This window comes from Benincasa hispida, chromosome 7, assembly GCF_009727055.1.
Source record: "Benincasa hispida cultivar B227 chromosome 7, ASM972705v1, whole genome shotgun sequence".
NCBI lineage: Eukaryota > Viridiplantae > Streptophyta > Magnoliopsida > Cucurbitales > Cucurbitaceae > Benincasa > Benincasa hispida.
The window spans coordinates 44264815-44288769 of record NC_052355.1 but is presented as its reverse complement, the minus strand read 5'-3'; the positions used below and the strand labels follow the sequence as shown (position 1 = coordinate 44288769).

Below are 23955 nucleotides of genomic sequence, written 5' to 3'. Positions count from 1 at the left end.
TAAGCAAGATGGTCAGCTATGAAACACAAATACTTTATGTGAGGCAAAGAATCTGTATTAGACACGTATCGGATACCGATACTTTCAGATACATCCCAAATACATATCTGATACGTGATTTGACATATGTATTTCTGTGCGTACTTTTTTTTAAAGAAAAAAGACAAGCAACTCATCTAATCTTTCCCAATCTAAAACTAGGCAACCTATTTAAAAAGCTGACTACTCGAGTCCAAAACTAAAAAGAAAAAAATAATAACGGACTAAACCCAAGAATAAAATCATCTAATCTCCATCTTCACATTTGAGTCTCCACAAAGTTCACCAAAATATAAACCATTTGAATATTTTTAACAATTCAATGAAGAAGTTCATCATTTATTTTCATACTTCTTCTTTAATCCTCTTCTTTGTAATATAAGTTACTTTTCTATTGCATTTTATTAACTATTATACTTCAACATCTTAGATGTTGCTTTCTTTGTATTGTATCTCAATGTTTGTATTCTATTTTGTGCTATTATTATTAACTTGTATGCTAAATTTATTTATATCCTAGAATTTTTTTTAAAGAAAAATAAAATATATCTTCAACGTATCAGTATCCTTATTTTTTAGAAATATATATATTAAAAATAAAATTAAAAAAATGGCATATTCTTAGACGTATCGTATTTTAGTTTTTTAGAAATTGATGAATCGCCGTATCTGATCGTATCCGTATTATGTAGCTGTATCTGTGTCTGTGCTTCATAGATGGTCAGGTTGTAGCCAATCCTGTTCATAACAGCATTGCTACGGAACTGTAGGAAACTTTTAGGTAAAAATTCCAAAATGAAGCTAATTTGACTGGTTTCATTGATGACAGACCCATTCATCTCCCTACCATGTTGAAGTGGACCATCATATTGAAAACATGTTCTCAAATAGATGCCCCTTCTTGCATACGACCATTGAAGATGTGTTTGAGAGAGTCGTGTCTGAGCTATGTGGACGATTGTCTGAACATTTCCCTCAGGGACTCCATATTCTCACGAGTCGTGAGTATGGGCACATGCTTCTTAGCCAAGACTTCAGAAAGAATTGCCAAGATATACGCTCGAACCTTCTCATTTTCTCATGTTCATCACTCGTATGCTTCTCGAACATTGTAGCATTTAGAGCTAGAATGGGAGGACAGTTCTCTGTTAGGACAAAACGAAGGTCATCGATGATTAGGGTTGTGTCGATCGTATTTTTCTAAGATGTGTAATTTTCGCCCATTAATTTGTCAACAGAAAGTAAACTAAGTGTTGCGGAAGTCATTTTGAATAAGTTTGCTGAGACCATACAAATTATTTATATTAGTCTATTTGTATTAAACCACTTAGAAAAAACAATCAATTTTAGCAAAATAATCTAATGTACCCTAAGTGACATCTTTTTTGCAATGATGTTTCAGTGAGGCAGAACAAAAGTCATCGTAGGGTGATCAGGTGCCCCTTCACTGGAATGAGACAATCTCAACCAATAGACAGAACAACTCCTTGTTACTAAAACTCAACCACCATTGTTCGGTCCATAAATTTTAAACTTGCTTTACATTTCTTGTAAGTGTAACCCCTTATTTTATATTCTAAAGTCCCGCTCAAATGAGCCAACCATAGGGGAAAAAACTGATCTAGACACGAAACTGAAGTAATCCTATTCACTTCTGGAGTTTGAATAACGCGTCATGCATCAATGCCATCCGTAGAGGGACACTAAAGGTGCCACAAGGTCGTGCATGACACTTTACTTCAAACTAATGAGAAGACCAAGGGATGTGTTGTCACGCGTCCTGCTCCGGTTTACTATAAACATTTTCTCCATTCACCTTGATATTGATCTATACAAACGCCATCTGTAGGGGGACACTCAAGGTGTCTCGAGGCCAAAAATAGATCTCATAGTGTGAACTTTTAGGGAGAAACGTGAAGAGGAAAAATGAAGTATCATATACCCATTTTCCTCCCACTGAGTGTTTTATCTAGGGTTAATTAACTTAGAAAAATCCGACTATTTAGGATTAATTAATCTGTAGGGGACACTCAAGGTGCCTCGAGGCTGAAATCCGACATTTCTGTTCAATATTTTTTGAACTCTTATCTTGTGGAGCTTTTCCTTTATGATCATCATTTCGTGTGGTTCTTTTGAAATTTTGATGTTTATAATGACCACCACGAAAAGAATAATTACTTTTTCCTCTACCATGACTATGACCTTAACCACGACCACAATCTCGACTAAGATTATTAAAATTTACAGCATTTACTTCAAGGAATGGTGTTGTTTCAATTGGTCAAGATTAATGAGTTTTCATCAATAACTTGTTATTTTGTTCAACCAAGAGAAGACATAATATTAGCTCATAATATTGCTTAAAACCTTTCTCTCGATATTGTCGCTGCATGAGCGTATTCGAGACATGAAATATAGAAAATGTCTTTTCCAACATATTCACATCAGTGATTTTTCACTGCAAAAAATAATTTTGAACTAATTTTAAATAATGTGGAGTTATAATCACTTACTGATTTAAAATCTTATAGCCACAAATGCATCCATTCATAATGAGCTTTAGGAAGAATGATCGTTTTATTGTTAGATATTCCATTTTCAATCCCTCATGAAAATATGACGAAAAAAATCATAGCTTTTGTCTTTTCCTAACTTGATGTTAATTGTATTCCCTTCTTTAATTATTTCTCTAAAGTTCATAGCATCTAGATATATTTTAGCTTAAAGCACCCATCACAAATAATTGTTGCCATTAATATCAAGGGCTACAAATTTCTAGTTTTGTAAGATCTGTCATAGTAATACTATCACAAAACATTGTATTTATATTCTAAATTTAATATATACTAGACATGCAAAATAACATTTAATTTATTAATTATAGTTAGGAGGAAAAAAAACGACCTATCTTCAGCAGGAGAAACGACAAGAGCTTGTGTTGATAATGTGTTGTAAAATTGAAGAGCACAATAGAGCAAGTAGGAATACATATATGGAGAAAATATAATATAATAATAAACAAATAAAATAAAATAACAAAATATAAGAAATTATGTAAATAGAAAAATATGAAAAATGGAAATGTTAAGTGGATTTTCTCACCTATGTGTATGTGTCCACAAAATCTAAAAATTACCTCTATTTATAGGGATTTTGGCAAGTAGAATGTGACACATTTGGACGCTAAACATAGGTTGTTATATAACGCATGGCCAACACATGTGGTAACGGAAAAATGACACTTAGCTTTGGACACCAAGTATGTGCATCTATCTAACACCTATTTTATAATATTTAAAATATAGGACATATTACTTAATATTGTCATTAATAGGGATAACAACACACAAGGCTCTAATAAAGGCTTTATATTTCACTTTTGTCCAACTTTTCTATTATTTTCAAAAATATCCAAACAACTTCTTAATTACACAAAAATTAGGGTCTAATTACTTTTTTGTCCTTAACTGATAATCAATTACACATATTTCCAACAAGGAAACTCAAAAGTTTCCTTAATTCACGTGCATTTTTCTTTTAACAATTTTATTTTTTCAAAATCCCCATTTTCCCTCCCTCCCTCATTCTCTCTATCCATCCCTTGTTCTCTCCATCTTCACAGCAGCCCATGACACTAAACTGGCGAACAGATCACCGGAGACCACACTTGATGACGAACGATATAACGAGACGATAGAGATGAAGAGATATATATATATATATATATATATGTATGTATGTATCCAAGTGTATGAATTGTGTAGAAAATTGAGTCCCTTTGAGATTTATATAAAATGATAAATTTTTTTTTTTTTTTTGTTTATATCTGACTATTTTGAATTAATGATATACACTTTGATATAAATAAAATTTATGATATGTATCGTGATTTATATTGAACACTGAGTATCGAAACTTTCGAATGTTACAACCATCTATTTAAGTACATTTATATTTTATATATTGGTTAGAATATTTACAAACATATAATAAAATATTATAAGGTATATTTAAAAATAACTATGAATCCGTCAGAAAAGCCAACAAGTTGCCTTGAAACCTTGTATTTGAGTACATATCAAATATATTAATCAATATATTTCATACATTGATTAAAACATTTGTAAAAATCTAATATAATGTTCAAAGGTATATTTAAAAATAACATTAATCCATCAGTAAAACCAGTTGCTTGATACATAAAATGTGTTAAATGAAAAATAAAATCATATTAAGTGCATTTTCTCTCTCCAATTGAAATTTGGAAACAAATACTCAAATAATACTATATAATACATTTTCTCTCTCGAATCATAGATGCTTCATAAATATGGAAAGACGTTTTCAATGTATCTTCTCTCTCCAACCGTCTACTACAAAGAGTATTTTTGTCCGAAAATTCTATTATATATGAAAATATTAAAAAAATTTAGACATATATGAAATAAGTTTTGAAAATGGATTAGATGTATAATAATCCTTCATTAATATTGAAAATGTTCTCGGGAGGCCGAGCTTTGGGCTCTTGGGCCGAACAAAGGGATCCGAGCCTATTACCGACCCATTGGCCCGTGCTGTGGTTGGGACATTTGCAAATTCCTAAACCCCGTCGTCTTCTCAGTCTGATTTCCACCGCCGGCATACTGAAATCGGCACTGGCACTTGCTCGCGGCTATGGCGTTGAGGATTGTGAGGGCGCTCGAGGCTCAGACGGGTTCAATGTTAGGGCTTAAAGGGATGGCTAATGCTTTACCCCATTCTTCGCCGATTTCTGGGATCCTGGACCGTAAGGATTCCACGCCTCCGCTTGTTCTTCCGGAGTTTAACCAGGAATCTGATAAAGATAGAATCAACAACTGCAGTATTATGGGATCTGGTTTCCCTACCTTATCTTTTTCGGGGTCCATGGAGCTCATGGCTGTTCCTAAGAAGAAGGTATTGAATTTCCTCCTCCTATTTTCAAATAACCAAACATGGTGAAAGCCTATTGTTAGAATAGAAACTTAAACTGTTTGTTTTCTTATGGATTGAGTAGAAACTTAAAATTTCAGAAGTGGGATATGTAAAATGTTGCCGTAAGTATTTGAAATGAACTTACAGAATCCAAAGATTTTAGGGAGCATCGGCAGTTGCGTTTTTTTTTTTTTTTTTTNCAATGAACTACAAACTCAGAGCGGAACAGCGTGTGACTCGGTTGGACGACAACGGTGAGCGACTCGACTAGACAATAGCAAAACGATGAACAACTCGAATGACGGTGGACACGTGATGGATGGTCGAATGACGATAGGTGGGCATGGACGACGAACAGTCAAATGACGGTAGAGATGAAGATGGGGAGCCTCTTTTGTTTTTTTAACACTATAACGAACGACGATAGAGATGAAGAGATATATATATATATATATATATATGTATGTATGTATCCAAGTGTATGAATTGTGTAGAAAATTGAGTCCCTTTGAGATTTATATAAAATGATAAATTTTTTTTTTTTTTTTGTTTATATCTGACTATTTTGAATTAATGATATACACTTTGATATAAATAAAATTTATGATATGTATCGTGATTTATATTGAACACTGAGTATCGAAACTTTCGAATGTTACAACCATCTATTTAAGTACATTTATATTTTATATATTGGTTAGAATATTTACAAACATATAATAAAATATTATAAGGTATATTTAAAAATAACTATGAATCCGTCAGAAAAGCCAACAAGTTGCCTTGAAACCTTGTATTTGAGTACATATCAAATATATTAATCAATATATTTCATACATTGATTAAAACATTTGTAAAAATCTAATATAATGTTCAAAGGTATATTTAAAAATAACATTAATCCATCAGTAAAACCAGTTGCTTGATACATAAAATGTGTTAAATGAAAAATAAAATCATATTAAGTGCATTTTCTCTCTCCAATTGAAATTTGGAAACAAATACTCAAATAATACTATATAATACATTTTCTCTCTCGAATCATAGATGCTTCATAAATATGGAAAGACGTTTTCAATGTATCTTCTCTCTCCAACCGTCTACTACAAAGAGTATTTTTGTCCGAAAATTCTATTATATATGAAAATATTAAAAAAATTTAGACATATATGAAATAAGTTTTGAAAATGGATTAGATGTATAATAATCCTTCATTAATATTGAAAATGTTCTCGGGAGGCCGAGCTTTGGGCTCTTGGGCCGAACAAAGGGATCCGAGCCTATTACCGACCCATTGGCCCGTGCTGTGGTTGGGACATTTGCAAATTCCTAAACCCCGTCGTCTTCTCAGTCTGATTTCCACCGCCGGCATACTGAAATCGGCACTGGCACTTGCTCGCGGCTATGGCGTTGAGGATTGTGAGGGCGCTCGAGGCTCAGACGGGTTCAATGTTAGGGCTTAAAGGGATGGCTAATGCTTTACCCCATTCTTCGCCGATTTCTGGGATCCTGGACCGTAAGGATTCCACGCCTCCGCTTGTTCTTCCGGAGTTTAACCAGGAATCTGATAAAGATAGAATCAACAACTGCAGTATTATGGGATCTGGTTTCCCTACCTTATCTTTTTCGGGGTCCATGGAGCTCATGGCTGTTCCTAAGAAGAAGGTATTGAATTTCCTCCTCCTATTTTCAAATAACCAAACATGGTGAAAGCCTATTGTTAGAATAGAAACTTAAACTGTTTGTTTTCTTATGGATTGAGTAGAAACTTAAAATTTCAGAAGTGGGATATGTAAAATGTTGCCGTAAGTATTTGAAATGAACTTACAGAATCCAAAGATTTTAGGGAGCATCGGCAGTTGCGTTTTTTTTTTTTTTTTTTTTAATGTTCAATTCTATGACTCTATGATAATTATTTAGTCCGTTTTTGGTTTTTGAAAAGTAAGCTTTTATCTCTTAGAAAAGAATTGAATTCTTAGCCAAATCTTAGAAACAAAAATAAGTTTAGAGGAAGGAAGCGGATGGCTTATTTTTCAGAAATGGTTACCAAATGGACCTTAGATATTCATCTTTATATGCTTCCTTGATCAATGCGCTCATTATCATATGGTACTTGGTAGTAGTGACCGTTTTTCTTTTATTGCGATAAGCACTGTGAAGGTTGTATGGTTTTAGAGTCCTTAGACTTTCTGTTGGATGTCAACTTCTTATATGACTTGACAATGTCGATATTTGAGTATGACATTGTTTATATATATGTTTGAATCATTCCTTTAGGTTTCCGAAGTTCCTCTTCTAAAACTTGTTCTTGTTTGGATTTATTGAGAAATATGAGAGCCATTCATAGTCTATGTTCATGTTCTGCAGGTTTCTCCATATAAAAGGGGCATAAGAAATGGTCCAAAGGCTCTAAAACCTATTCCAGTTATAGTTCGGTGCAAGTAAGATTCTCCCTTCTGCTCTAACAAATTAGTGTTTAATATTGATCTTAGCTTCTAGGAAAGTTAATCCGGATTTTACTGGTTGTGATAATGGAACATGATTTGTCTTGTTACTGTATCATCATTCGGAAGCTGTTTCTTCACAAAGATGATTACCTGATCATGACTATAATTGTGTGTTTCGTATTTATTCTAGTTGTCAGTAAGTGGAAGGTTAACTAATCTTCACAAATAACAAACAATACAATACAATAGCCTCAAATTAATTCTGTCGAATAACAGAATATTAAGCCCTCTAATAACCAAAACAATGGGTCATCTCTCTAGTTATTAGTTAGTGATTAAGGCAAAGTTTTTAGACATTAGAGAAAAATGATATTCAAGAAAAGTCTTTCGAGAGAAAAAATGGAATCGGTTGGTGTCAAGAGTGATAATGACAAGGATATCAATTGCCTCTGCTAACCAAAATTTCAATTTTCTTCACTTCATTGGATCTCTTAGTAGTATTTGCCTAATCTTTAGGTAAGAAACGAGCATCATGAAATGTCACAATAAGAATATTTCTGATAGCATAAATTGCTTAGAGAATTCTTTAACATTCCAGCCTCAGCCCATTTGTGATAATGTAAAATGCCTATAGTCTTCAAGAAATTTCTTGGTGCTAATTCTGTTATTGTTATTGCAGGAGTTGTGGTAAAGTGAAGCTGCCTCACTACTATTGTTGTAGTGGAAGGACAGGGGAGCAGGATAACTCAGCCAGATGAGGCTATTGAGAGTGAAGAGGACAGACTGTAAGAAAGGTCTTCAGTCCCATAGAATCCTCCCCATATCTGGGAGCTACAGTTTCCTTTTGAGTATTCTTCTTTATTAGGTTCTTTGAGTTTTGGCTCTCCTGCTATTTGTATGACAGATTGTAAGATTTCAACATGGCCATGTCCTTGCTTTGTGCTTAACCAGCTGACTTCAGTTTCTTCCAGGTCTGAATTGCTTCTAGCATATGTTTTTCTCCTTAACCCACTTATTGTTCTATAGATTATAGAAGATTTCTTCCCACAGCTTTTGCTTAGTACTATACTCGTTCCATATGAACTTTCCTTATTCTTGGATTTGTTGACTGCTCCCCCTCATCACTGAAATGAAAACACAAAGTTATTGCTTGATGAGTTGCTAGACATGGAAAGCGACTAGAAAGACAGAGTTAATGATGACTAGCCTTAACAGGCGCATGTGTGGCTTAATGGAAAAGAGAGGTAGAACCCAAGAATCAATACCGGATAATGTAACTCATGCTCCAAAATGTATATAAGTATATTTATTATTCATTGCTTTGCACTTTCACACATTTGGAGAGAGACAATAAAGGAAGTCACGACCGTCCCGGTCCGGTTCGGTTCCTTCGGCCAGGGTTTTCAATGGTTACAAGGGAACACAAAAGAAAAAATGCCCTGCCCTTGTTCAATAGATTACAAAGATTTTACTTTCTTCAAATCAATAATTTCTACCGGGTAGATGGAAGGATGACGGTTCTCTTCCTTTCTTTGGTAATAGTGTTATAATTGCAAGGGAAAGAGTTCAAACATTTGCATTGTCTTGCCAACAAGAGCATAACTCAATTGACATAGTGCATGTACTATTGATTTCGAGGTTTGAAGTTTGATTCTCCCATCCCATACTTTAATTACAATACCTTTCAAAAAAATATATATATATATTTGCATTGTCTTAGAAAGTCTTTGTACTCAGGCTGATAATAACCAGTTTAAATTTCTATTTTGTTAAAACTATAGGTTTGTTTTCATCATTTTTTTGTGTTTGTTTAATTGATTCGAAATCTGTGAATTATTTTTCTCCAACCAAGTTACAAATATAACAATCTACTTTATCATCCTTTATAATTTTCTTTCTATAAATGCATAAGAAAATAAGTAGCATTAAATTGAACAAAAATGCTTTATATATTATGCACTGACATAGTACATTAGTCATACATTTTATGATGCATTATTTTTACATTCACCGTCAATTTATCATTTTTCTACTTATTCAAGAATAATTATACCATACGTACAACTTTAATAGGATTTTAAGTGATTAAATCCGTTGAAAAATGTTATAAATCGAAGAATTTTAATTGATTCAATTATAAAAGTTCAAGATTTATATGATTATTGGTTTAGAATTTAAATGGACATAGAACTCATTTAGAAATATGAGTTGATTTATTTCTTTTTTAACATAGTAAAAATTTGTTATTCTTTCTCCTTCCAGAAAATTAAATTATGAGAAAATCACTAAATGAAATCACAAAAATGGTTATCCAATGAATATAACTTTATTGACATATGAATGTATTAGTAATCAAGAGAACCGTGGTTTGAATCTTTTTACTCATATTGCACCAAATAGCTCAAATTTGTATATAATAATGATTATGAAACATGTAAATTTTTAATCTATACTGTAAAAATAAAAAATAGAGCAAAAGGATTTGGGTGTGGTTTCTATTTAGTTCCTAAGTTTCAAAATATTATACTGTTGTTAAGTTTTGAATTTGATTTTAATTTAGTTTTTAGATTTCAAAATATTATAATTATCTTTAATATTTGAGTTTTGCTTATATTTAAGAATAACGTAGTTTTTGAAAATAATGACAAAAATAAGGTTGTTGAAAAAAATTAAAAAATAAAGTGGTTTGAAGAAATAAATTTTAGAAATGAACAAAAAAAATGGACAAAAATAGGTGATAAAAATCGCTATTTTTATTAATTCAGTCTAAGTGGCTGTCATGTCAAGAACTCGTGGACGATGTCTATACGAGTTAGTTGATGTCCTTTTCCTGCTTTGCCTTGCCTGTTTAAACAGAACTGCAAATTTTACTTTATCCTTCTTTTCCGTAAACGAGCAGGCCAAACGTGTGGAAGAAAGTATCAGTTTTATTACTGAATATTTTGGGAAAAGTGGAGATTAGAGGAAGTGAAGCCCAAAAAAATCATAAAAATTATATATATATATATATAATGTGTTTTTGTTTTGTTTGTGATGGCCATAGCCGAAACAACCAAAACCCCACGAAAATTTGTTAAATATTAAAGAAAATAAATCATAAACAAAACCCTAGAAAGAAAATTTGTTAAAAATTAAAGAAAATAGATCATAAAGATGAAGAAGAAGAAAGTAAAATTACCTGCGGCCATTGAGCAGTAAGTAACCATGGGCATTGAAGAAAAAAGGAGAAAATTTTGAAGAGTTTTGTAATTTGTTTTATGTTTTTGTTGGAGAGGGGAAAAAAGAGTAAAGTTGAAATCTTAAAGTGGTGAGATGATGAAAAAGCTGAAAAAAGAACAATCCAAAAATATGGTGAGATGAAGAAGAAAGTAAAATTTCAAATGATTCATGAATCCAATCGGGAAGAATAATCCAAAATATGAATGAGGAAGAAAGAGAAGAAAGAGATTGAAGAAAAAGAAAAAAGAAAGGCCTTTTACATTATTGATAATGGAAAAACAATTTAAAAATTTTCTCATCGTGTAGACTCATGGACCAAGTCTACGATTTCTTTGTAAAAGAAAATTGTGGACCTAGTATTTGATTTACATAATCGTATAACGGATCTCCAATTTCTCAATCATATTTTTGTCAACAATTTCATTTCAATCCTATTTTGGTTATTATTTATTAAAATAACATTGTTTTAAACAAATTCAAGATTTACCTTTAACATCGATTTTCACTAAATTTTCACCTTTCATTTTTAGAATTAATTTAAGTTGATAAATTAAAAATCGTTCGTTATTTTTATCATTTTTAAAATCAATTTTAAAATTTTTTTGATTAATTAATAAAAATTGACATCACTAATTGAAAGTGAATATTTAATGAAAAATTGATGTTAGAAACTCAAGAACCAAATTAAAACAATACTCAAATCTCAAAGATGAAATTGTAACATTTTGAAATTTAAGAACTAAATTAAAATAAAACTCAAAACTTAAAACTAATGTCTCGTTTGGTAACCATTTGATTTTTTATTTTTGTTTTTGAAAATTAAGTCTATTTCATTCACATATCTTACGATGATTTTCATCTTTCTTAAATACACTGATTGAATTCTTAGCCAAATTCAAAAAACAAAATCAACTTTTTGAAAATTATTTTTTTTAGTTTTCAAATTTTGGCTTGGTTTTTTAAACTATTTGTGAAAAGTAGATAATAAAGAAAGAAATTTGGAGGTGAGAGTAGTATTCATAGGCTTAAATTTTAAATACACAAACAAAAAATAAATTGATTACTAAATGGAAAATGTGTAACATTTTAAAACTTAAGGATTAAATAGAAACTAAAGTCATAATCTATGCAATTTTGTACCGATGGCCTAATTTGGGAGGTCCAAATGAAAAATGCCCACTTGTAGAGAAAGTAATGGAAAGTAACCTTCTGCTTACATCATAAGCATGTGATTTTACCAATTCGCCCTTGAGATGCACCCCGCACACCTGTCAATACAAAGTTACTCGATCCTCGATGGCTCGTCATTTGTCCCCCGATGGCTCGTCACTCGTTCCTCGATGTAGAGTCACTCGATATGGCTACAAACACGTGTATACTCGATCATATCTATGTCATACTCGATATTCGATTACTTTATACTCGATTCTTTTGAATTCTTCGTGCCGTCGGAACTTGCTCTATAATTAATGCTCATATATGAACATAAACAAAATGGGGAATTTTTGACAATGTACACAATTCTTTCAAGTCAATTTCTTGAAATGTGAAGTACTTTTTTTAATTAAATAAGAACAAACAAAACTGAAACACAAAAGAGAAAATCGAGATCACTTTCCCTTCAAAAAACCTATTTTTCTTAACGGAGATCAAGATATAAAGGCATTGAGATCATTTCACTATATTGGCTCACACCTCAAGTAAGTAAATGTGCTTTTTCTTGCTCAATTTTTTTTTTTTTTTACTTTTTACTTTTTACTTTTTCGACAATGTGCGAGACATACGAACGTAGTAAAGAGAATGAGTGAGTGTAAGTTTGTGAGTATGCACTGATACATGCAAGTAGTTCCTAGTGGAGCGAGGATGGGGGGGAAAGAGCTATGAAATAGTAAGCATCGAGTTGAGAATATCGAGTATCGAGTGACGAGCATCAAGCATCAAGTATTGTGTAGCGAGTAGCGAGTATAGCGAGTATTTAACAGTTACCTATTTTCCTAACTGCTCACTTTTTGTATTGTTTTTCTTGAAGGATGGAGAAGTATATATTCTTACATTATGGTGGTACATGGGACGACATAGAAGAATGCAATACTGGAGGTCGTTTGAAGGGTTTGCTAGTTTCGAGCACATTGATGTATAATAAGCTAGTAAATCTAGTATATGAGATCATGCAAGTTAGTTTGACAGAGTTCAAAATTATAATGAGGGTGACATATAAGATGGATATTGATTATCCTCTAGTATGCTTAATGGAAGATGCTAACGTTAAATTTCTCCTCTCAAAGTACAATCGTACTATACTGCAAGTATTTATAAGTCTTGAGGTTGAAGAAATTCATCATGGGGCAACATTTTATTACCCAGAGAGATCAGACCAACCCATGTGTGGAGATGATGTCAATGAGCATGATGTTTGTCCATCAAATGTCTTACTGGAAAACGACAACATCGATGTTAACATAGCGAACGTATTGCATCCGAATGTGACAATAGAAGATGTTGGGACATGTATAAATGAGAATGTGATGATGGAAGAGGAAGAAGTTAAGAATGAAGAATAGACAATCCCGGTTATTTTAGGGAGTAATCCTTCTATTGTGAATGAAGAACAACCAACCCAGATTTTTTTAGGGAGTGGTCCTTCTGTTATGAATGAAGAACAACCTGCTTCGATTCTGTCAAATTATTTTGGCCATTTTGTTGGGAGTGTGCCTCGCCAAACTCCGAACAATGTACCATTTAGTAGTAATGCCAAAATGGGGGACTTGATCATGCAACACAATCGTCCATAGGGTTGGTGGATATAGTCGAAATAGGTCAAATTTTTTTCAACAAGAATGATGTGAAGATGAGGTTAGCAATGTTGGCCATTAAGAACAACTTTGAGTTGCAGGTTAAAAAATCCAACATAAAATTGTATAGTGTTCGGTGTTTACACCAGACTTGTAAGTGGGACGTTCGAACAATTAAAATGGACAGGTGTGATATTTTCAAGATCAAAAAATGCACGCCAAATCACATATGCTTGATTGAAGTATTGAATCATGACCATAAGCAAGCCAACGCATTTGTTATTAGTCACTTAATCAAGAACAAGTTCGGCGTTGGTCGGGGGGAAAAGCCGCACCATATTATTGAGGATATGCGACATCATTATGGTGTCAATATTAGTTATGACAAGGCATGACATGCGAGAGAAACTACTTTTGCTCTTGCAAGGGGGACTCCAAAGGAATCACATGCCGTCTTGCATGCATATGATGAGGCTTTAAAGATAGAAAATCCTGAACTGTATTTGAGATCGAGCTTGAAGAATCAATATATTTCAAATACATGGTCATGGCACTAGATGTGAGTTTAAGAGGTTTTAAGAATTGTCGACAAGTGATCATTGTAGATGACACTCATCTAAAGGGTATGTAAAAGGGAACAACGATAGTTGGTGTTGCAATGGATGCAAATAACCAACTGTACCCACTAGCACATGCAATTGTTGATAGTGAGAATGACCGACTGGTTCATGAAGAACCTTAAAATAACAATCGGAGAATGCCCTAACCTTGTATTCGTCTTAGACCATGGACTGAGTATAGCTAATGTCGTTAATATCGTATTCCCCAATTCTTACCACGGACTTTGTACCTTCCATTTGAAAAGAAACGTGGAGAAATACTTCAAAGACAAGTCTGTTAGAAAATTGTTTCACGAAGCTTGTAGAGTGTATCGAGAATCAGAGTTCAAGCGTCATTGGGTCCAAATAGTGAACTACAACAACGGTTCCCTTGCTAGATATTTAGAGGATATTGATATTCAGTGGTGGGCATGGTGTTACCAGTTCGAGAATCAATATGATAACATGGCCGACAATAGTGTCGAATGCTTTAATGCTATTACCAAAGAAGAAAGAGTGTTGCCAATAACTTCGTTGCTAGAATACATAAAAGGTTTACTTCGAGGTTGGTTTCATGAGCAACGAACAATGTGGTCTAATAGTACATCAACCCACTCAATATATACAGAGGAAATAATGGGTTTAAAGTGTGAAAAAGCTAGGTGATACCGAGTAAATCCAATCGATTGTTACAGATTTCATGTCAAGGACGATGGATTAGATGGTATAGTCAGCCTTAACACTCGAGAATGTAGTTGCATGCAATTTTAGTGTTGGGAGATTTTGCATTTGCACGTTATTGTTGCAACTAGAGAGCACAATATCAATAATATACACAATCAACTTCCAAAGACTGGGTGCAAGGTCAGGCTTTGCATCATATACGTTGCATAATTATGCCAGTGAAGAATGAGTGAAGCATAGGGGCGCCAGGAAGGTTACTAGATCCCTTGGTGTGATGTACTTGGGGAGTGAGTCATACAAAAGGATGTGCCCGAGGTTCATGTCTACCACCAACATAATCCATTGTCGCTTGTAGTTGACTGGGCTATAGATGTAATCGACATCTGCCCATCCAAGCTGATGTTTAAGTACCAATCAGAGCACGTAATCGACATACGTGTGCTCTTTCTCCCATATTCTAGCAGCTTTTTCCCTTGTTTTCCCACGTATGGCATGGAACAAGCTATCTAGACCTTGAAGGTTCAAGTGACTCTGCAAAATAGATAATAATAGGTTCAAGTGTATATCAATCATGTTTTAAATTATACATTAAAATTTAGATCATCTATAATATATACCAATATGCCATGTGGCAATGTCATGAACTGATGAGCACATATCTCCGATCGACTATTAAACTTCCATCGGAGAAACATGAATAAGGAATCGAGAACCTGTAGTTTGCAAGTCCAGTCAAAGAATGGGAATAGTAAATCACAAGCATACAAATGTAATAAAGGATATTAACTTACATCGTTCTCAACCTAATTACTATCACGTGTTATCTCTCGGAACAACTCTTTCATCATGCAATTCCTCTTGAAGAAGACTTCATTACCCGGTCAATGAGGACCCATATCCACATTGGTCAACCAAAACATGAACTCATTCATCACGTCCTCTGGAATAGCATGTGTCAGGTCATAGGGACGATATTAATTAGATGTTGATTGAGCTGAATTTATTTTTGCTTTTCTTCCCTTCACCCTTGTCGTGTCAACTGAAGGGTGTATGGTTGTGTTGACTTCCTCTTTTTCTTTGTTCCCCCTCACCATCCATAGGCTCGCCCTTCACCTTGGACTCGCCTTTAACCTTGGGCTCGCCCTTAATCCTAAACTTCTTCAACGCCTGTGGTGGAAGCAACTCAGGATGTGGTAGGGTCAATGAGGGAGAGACCAGTACATCAAGAAGCAACAAAGCAAAAGAAGTGGTAGATAATTAGGGATGGGGAAGAGCGGTGGATACTATAACAATGAGAAGGATGAGCTCTGTAGAGGGTGGAGGAATAGGGTCACTGGTCTTAGTGGAAAATGGAGGAATGGGGTCACTGGTCTTGGTGGAAGTTGGAGGAATGGGGTCTTGGAACTTGGTGAATGAATGGGGTCATAGGACTCGATGGACGGTGGATGAATGGGGTCTTGGAACTTGGTGGAAGATGGATGAATGGGGTCAGGGGACTCAATGGAACGTGGAAGAATGAAGTCACGGGACTCATTGGAAGGTGGAGGAATGTGGTCACGAGACTCAGTGGTAGGTGGAGGAATGAGATCACTAGTCTCAGTGGAAATTGGAGGAATAAGGTCAATAGTCTCGGTGGACTCCACGCCTAAACCCTATACCATTTAGAAGTACGTTAGGTCAAACACATGATATAGATTTACATTATAACAACTTTAAGATGATATTACGTGCTCGACACAAAGACTGCAATAGGCTGGTGATTGTTTGTACACTGGCCTGTAGAACACTCAAGTTAAACTTCACATCTTTTAAGTCTGACTGTGCATCGTCCAATTTATGCTCAATCATAGACACTCTCTAGTCTATGCCATGGAGTGATGTTCAAATTGAAAGGAACCGGTGAAGGTTTGGAGCGGAAGCGGGGATCGGTCCCAAATCCTAATTTTTACAGAATCATACAAAAACATTATGCATTTAAATTAAAATTTTACAACATGCTATTTATGAAAAAGAGAAAAGAGATATGAGAATAATTACTAAGCCTTGAAGATCTAATCTTCTCGTATAATTCATTCTCCAAAATTGCAACGAACTCAAAACCCTAATTTGGCCACCACCACGAAAGCTTCCTCTATATTCTCTAAGATGAGAATCCAAGGAGTTGTGGGCTCTTGATACTTTGGAAGAGAGGGGAGGAGATTAAGAAGAAGAAGAGAGTGTAAGAACAAGAGAACTAATTTCTTAGATAAAAAAAACTTCTGTCAGTTTTTTTTATTATCCAACTTTTTGGGAAAGAAGATGATCACAAAAAATCTGTACAATTCACACAATTGTACATAGTAGAGAGAAATTGGGGAGTTGTTCCCTCCCAAAATCATTTTTCAAAATAAATTAATAAATTAAATTTATTCAATAAAACATTAATATATATTTATATGATAACTGCTTTATCATATAATATATACTAAACTATATGTTATATCAAATATAACATATAACCTATAGTTTAATATTGTATCAAATACAATATAACCTATAATATTCATTCTCTCATTAATGTACGATATTTAATATAAATCTCATTTATACTAAATTTAATTATATGGATCCAATTCACATAATTAATATTTGAATCATATTCAGATATTTATTTCCTCTCAAATAAACTTTATATTATAATGTATCATATTCATTATAGTAATTATATCATATAATTAAATTAAATTAATTATATCACATATAATCAATTCCCTCAAATCCAAAATTGATTATCATTTAATCCTTGTTGAGCTACAGAGGGGGCCTCATGAACCTGTAACTTGAAGCTCCAATGGTACTTGAATAATTAATTAAACTCCTTTAATTATATTATTCAACATCCATTAATTGTCGAGCACTCTACCAAAAATCAACAACTACACTTTTCACACTACAAATATATTTCTGTGTCCATTGGTTATTACTAGTCAACAGTGTGATGACCCTTCATAAATTGCTCGTAAGTACAGGTAGGCCAAAATTACTATTTCTCCCCTATATGTACATCTAACTCCTTAAGTACCACTGATCCCTCTAAAGAACAATAAGTCATAGTCCAACTATGACCAAACCCCTCTCGGGCCAGGAAAGAATGTGGCGTCATATTGTTCAAGCCTCGAGATCAGCACTTAAGGGAGCAATTTATCTACTTTCCCCGACCTCGGGAGGAGTGAATTTCGTCTTGTGTAGTTGTGTTCCCAACTCCCCAATCAGACGAATTCCCAAAATGGTAGGCTTGTTGAGTCGGCGATCTGGCCACTTTCGCCCATACAAATCAAAGGATCGCTTTTATAGACAGGAGTTCACAACTCATTTAGGATTCAAGTCATATCACCTATAGTCATCCTGGTAAAATGTAAGTCTCAATTATGAACGGTGTTATATAATGAGACTAGTCATTTTGTGGTCCAATCTTATACAAACTTCTTTGTATAGAATACCTCCACTTACATGTCTCACATGAATGATTAGAATCAGATCATTTATAGCACTTTATAACAATTTTAACATCTACATAGCGGGTCGTACCCGTAGTGTCACCAGGATAAGGTATCCAGCCTTATCCATCTACTACAGACCATTTAGGTTATCACTTAAACATGATCCACCTCTATGTCTTTACATACATGTTTAAGTTACAGACGATAACCTTGGATGTTAGTTTATTGGTTTATGTGTTTAATGTTACTAATAAATACAACATCTCATATTTTATTAAATAAATAAAATATTTATACAATATAATTACAAACTATAGAACCCTACGAGATTTAGAACATTAACCCCAACAATCTCCCATTTGTCCTAAAGTTAGTGGGGTGTACAATATACAAGTCATACTAATATACAAGTACAAAAATCAATAAACTAGGGCATAATATGCGCAAAGTACAAAATCTTCCACTTTCCCTAGACTAAATGTGGCTTATCTCGTAAAACCATACTCTGTAGGTGACCCACAAACACCTTAGCCATGAGGGCCTTTGTAAATGGATCAGTAACGTTGTGCTCTGAAGATATCTGTGTGACGATCACGTCCCCTTGATGCACAATTTCTAGGATGAGATGATACTTCCACTTTATATACTTCTTGGGCTTGTAACTTCAAAGCTCAGGAATTAGCCATAACACCATTATTATCACAATAAAGGGTGATGAACTTTGACATGTCTGAAATGACTTCCAAATCAATAAGAAATTTTCTGAGTCACACAGTTTCCTTAGCAGCTTTACAAACTGCTACGTACTCAGCCTCCATGGTGGAGTCAGCAATGCACCCCTGTTTGATGCTCCTCCATTAAGAGTAAACACTGATCCTGATGTGGATTTCCTAGAATCCTTATCAGTCTAAAAATTAGAATATGTGTATCCTGTAAGGATAAAATCCTTATAACCATACACGAGTATGTAGTCCCTCTTTCTCTGAAGATACTTGAGGATGTTCTTAACCGCGGTCTAATGATCATATCCTAGATCAAACTGATATCTACTAACTATCCCCACCGCACAACAGATGTCAGGTCTAGTACATAACATCACATACATCAGGCTACCAACAGTTGATGCATAAGGGATCCATCTCATTTCCTTTAACTTCTTGAGGTATCTAACGACACTGTTCCTTAAACAATATGAGGCAATAGACAGAAGGATCCAGATAGACTTTAACATGGCAACAGGTAAGAAAGTCTCCTCATAGTCGACTCCCTCAACTTGGGTATAACCCTTTGCCACAAGTCTAGCGTTGAAGGTTTGCACCTTCCTATCAACACCCAATTTTCTCTTGTAGATCCATTTGCAACTTAATTTTACCCCATCAGGTTGATCTACAAGATCTCAAACATAATTGAAGTACACAAACTCCATTTCGAGATCCATAGCTTTGATCCACTCATCTTTGTCAACATCTTCTATTGCCTTCTTGTAAGACAATATTCCTCAACATCTCTGTCAGCTACCATAGCTAAGATTTTTGTTAAACCCATGTAATGAACAGGTGTTCGTGCTCGAAATCGATGTCATTAATTCGACTCCAAACCGAAACAAAAGTATGTATAAATCACCAAAACCTACATCTTATACTAACAAGTAACATAAGCGGCAAGTACGGGGTTGATCCACAGGGAAGGTTTATGTCTAATCTTTTCTTAAGCTAAATTTAACTATAAAGGCGATAAATATGGGGGTTTTGATAAAACAAGAAACATACTTGAAATTAAAAGATAGAAAATAAATGTAAACAATGATTGGCCAATCTCATTTCTAGTTCAAGAGAGATATTCTTTGCAATTTCTATCATTTAATTAATTATGTAAATGAATTATGCATACAACTACTCACTTGACTCGACTAAGCTAACTTCTACAATGGCGGATAACTAGCAAAAATCTAATCAAGAAAGCGTTCTAAACATTGATTAAAGTTCGAAGACCTATCTCTAATCAACCTATATGCTTATAATCTTATTGGGTTCGATAACATCCATATAGAATAGAAAACATATGCATTAAGTTCGAGAATTATTGTGTCAATTAATAGTTAAGATAGCCATATTCAATTAATCGAAATTATCTTTGAATCTAGCAATTAATGTATTCTAGGAATAGTAATCAAATACACAATTAATTATTTCCACTTAGTAGATCTTAGTTAGACATTCTTATATATGAATACATTCAAGTAACATATTCAAGCAAGGTTGTAGCAAAACTAAGAATCTTGGCTATACACATGCTCAAAAGATAAAGATCCCTAAACATGCTTTTAGAAGTTCAAATTGATTCAAAGAAGCATATATTCAGATTGCAATTAGTTAAAAAAAAAAAATGCAGAAAACTCAAGAAATGTACAAAGAATTCTTGAACTAGAAATGAAATTGAAGATATTACTTTATAAAATCATTGAAAAATCCATGAAGAAAATCAATACATTGTTTACAATTCAAAACTAAAATGAAAAATCTAACCAAATTGGAACAGAATTACCCAGGAGATGAATTGATCTTGAGAGAAACTCCGGAATCCATGAGAAAAATTCTGCTTCCCTTTGCCAAAAATGAAAGAAAGCCTTTTATATTCGTAGATGTAGCGTTGTGGCACCATGGATAGCATTGCAACGCTAATTCATAAAAAGGCCAAGAAGCGTTGGGTGAGGGTCGAGACGCTTCGTTGCGCAAGGTGCACACACATTTCCATCGAACTTTGGAGCGTTGTGATGCTCCTTGGCAGTGTTGCAATGTTCCTTTGTTGTGCAACAATGTGATCCGTTTTGTCTTTCAACGTTGCTCAACGCTTCTTGGAGGGTTGTGACGCTGCTTCTAATGGCCTTTTGGTAAATATTTTGATTCTCTTCAATTTTGTGGATTTCTTGGTTCTTCTTGATCCTTTTTAGTCCAAACTTCTTGTAATGACTCCTAATTTCTCCCGTGACTATTTTACCTATAAAATTGACATATTAAGCAAAGAATGAAAGTAGAATTGAGGGAATTATCATAGAAAACATAAGTCTTTTTAGACCGATCAAAATGCCCCCAACTTAAACCTTGGTCGTCTCGAGTAAGTTGGAACTAGAAATATATATGTAGTCAAGCAAAATATGAACATTCATTTGTGCATTCATTCAAGGAGGTTATTCAAAATGTTTGTATGTTCACTTGACTTAAAAATTCGATTCTCATCTCTCTTTTCAACAAACGAGGAAGTAATGATACAAATAGGCATTTAGAAACTTAAAATTTTGCTAACTGATGCATTATTTTATAAGGTGAAATTATGAAATGAAATGCGGTGATGGAAATGCATTGAGCAACAAGTTTTCTCAGCAGAATCCAAGTATAAATTCCACTGAGTTTCCTGGTAAGTCCAGGGTCGAACTCAGGGACTAGGGAAAATGGTACGCGGTGATAATTTTCGAGAAGAATTTGCGGTAACCAATAAATCAAATAGTTGTTTTGGGGTTGTTTGCGATATAAAATAAACGTATGCGGCAGAGTTACAAAAAGAATTGATAATATGAAAGATGCGATGAATATGCGAGGAACAGGTTGAGAAGGGGTTCAGCTAACACTTCCTAGGATGCGTTCATTTTATGCGATCATGCAATACACATACAATAGCAATCATCTCTCAATGCAAATGCTACAACTTCTAGTACTATAACGCATGCGATATATGCGATGAGTCTATAGGATCTACACATAAGCCTCTATTCTTATTTATGCGATGACAACATGACACACACACAAATAAGGTGACCACATAATATCATAACCTATCTCTAGGGTGCCTGCGATGCATATTGGCAAACAGAGCTTATCTCTAAGTCTCTATCTCTTGCTTATGCAGATCTAATCTTGCTCTCTCGAGTCTAGATTCTAACCTAGCTCTCTCAAGTCTTAGGTTCTTTCTTTAGACCCTCTCTCGAGTAGCTCTAAAGGGGTGTTGGGCGCAGCATAAGACAAGATAATCACATGCGATAAAGATCCTAGGTCATGTTAGCTTACTTCTTCGCAACCCATTTGATAAAGTTAGCTATTCATACGTGCTTTTAAGAGAGTGAGTAAATGTAGAATAGTAAGTTCCATTTTTATAGATATAGAGTTGAAATACAAAATAACAATGCAAGATGAGAATAAAGAGTCTGGTAGCAATCTCTTGCTTCCCAAGGCTTCACTGTCTTTTCTACTCTATTCAAAAGATAGTCTCGTTCTTGCGAGAGTCGACCCTCTCTCTGCTTTCCACGCCTCTGGGTTCTTTCTCAAGCTGACCAGAGCGATCTTCCGGCGTCTCTTCTCTTCTCTCGCTCCGCCTTCTAAATATAAAGAAAAACTATGAACAAGGCTATTCTTTTTTCTGAGGAAAAATTCTCTAACTGTCCGAACTCCTTCATTGAAGGTTGCCTTCGATATTTATAGAGCTTCGGGATGAAAGGCTAATTCTCTCTTATGATTGCACTAATGAAATGGCATTAATTCTCTGTTTGATGCGCTGAATATTTGTTACCGAAAAGTTGAGTGTACTTGCTACAGTAGTTCGTTAGCGGCTTCTCAACTTAATTCGGAATCGACCGTCATCAGCTTTCTGTCCCATCATGATTTATCATGCTTTTTATTCAGATGCGCCCACCAAGATGCGGCGGCTCTATGCGGCAATCCTTTTTTAGCAGATATTTGCGAGCACAAATCACCACAAAACCTTGCGGTAACGCTGCGCTCGACCGTTGCTTTCTTGTGATCACATTTTACGCTTTGCGTCAATGCATATTCTACACAAAAATACAAAAGTTAACTGTTTTTATGCAATAAACGCATGCGATCGCAATGTTATAAACTTAATACTTTTTGGACGCAATCTTATATATTTTATCAACGCAAACCTGCACTGTTTAATAACTTATTATTGTAATAACGTGCACTTCTGCCCATTATCACACCCCCCAAATTTAAACAATGCTTGTCCTCAAGCATAAGCTAAAGATTTTCTTTAGAAAGTCGACCGCAATCTCTTTTCTTAGATTTCTCAAGGATACTTCATTCAAACCCTTTACACCAAAATTTCCTTAATTCTTATTTAGGTCTCTTCTTAAAATATTTCTAAAATTTAGGAACCGCAAGTTTAATCTTCAAAAGGACTTTACTAGATTCCAGGACATCTCATGATTTATTTCAAAAAGAACTTTTTCACTAGGGTGTTAAATGATTTTTATCCTTGCATTTTTTACATTATTATTTTTCTCTGACCTTGCGCTGATCCAAGTGCCTCACCTTCTTTTTGGCTTGCCCTCACGTGTTTCATGCAGACATCCAACTACGAGCAATGCGCTCTTTCTCAGACTAAACTCATACCTACTCGCCAGCGGAGTTGTGGTCATTTATTTATGCGTTGATCACGATTCCTACCTTCGTTTTGGCTTGCCCCCATGGGTGTCATGCGGACATCCAACTATGAGTAGGATCCGATCGCAACATATGATGATTTTTTTTTGTAGAGCTCAAAATAGCAAGGTCGAAAATAAATACCTCACCCCAAATTTAAAATACGACAATGACCTCATTGCCAAAATATTGGAAAAAAGTCATGCGATGTTCTTAGGAAGTTTGGTAAAGGGTCAGTTTGAAAGAAAACTAGCAGACCACTAACTTTTAGAAATATTTCATGAGGTGACTGTCCTAAAATTAAGTTTACT

General features: G+C 34.3%; 1 protein-coding gene across 1 annotated transcript; it reads left to right on the top strand.

Moving 5' to 3' along the window:
- Positions 1–6281: 6281 nt before the first annotated feature.
- LOC120081238 lies at positions 6282–8484 on the top strand. Its single transcript, XM_039035945.1, has 3 exons — positions 6282–6657; positions 7360–7433; positions 8119–8484. Exons 1-3 carry the CDS (start codon positions 6397–6399, stop codon positions 8195–8197), a joined length of 414 nt encoding a protein of 137 aa, XP_038891873.1. The 5' UTR covers positions 6282–6396; the 3' UTR covers positions 8198–8484.
- Positions 8485–23955: the final 15471 nt, after the last annotated feature.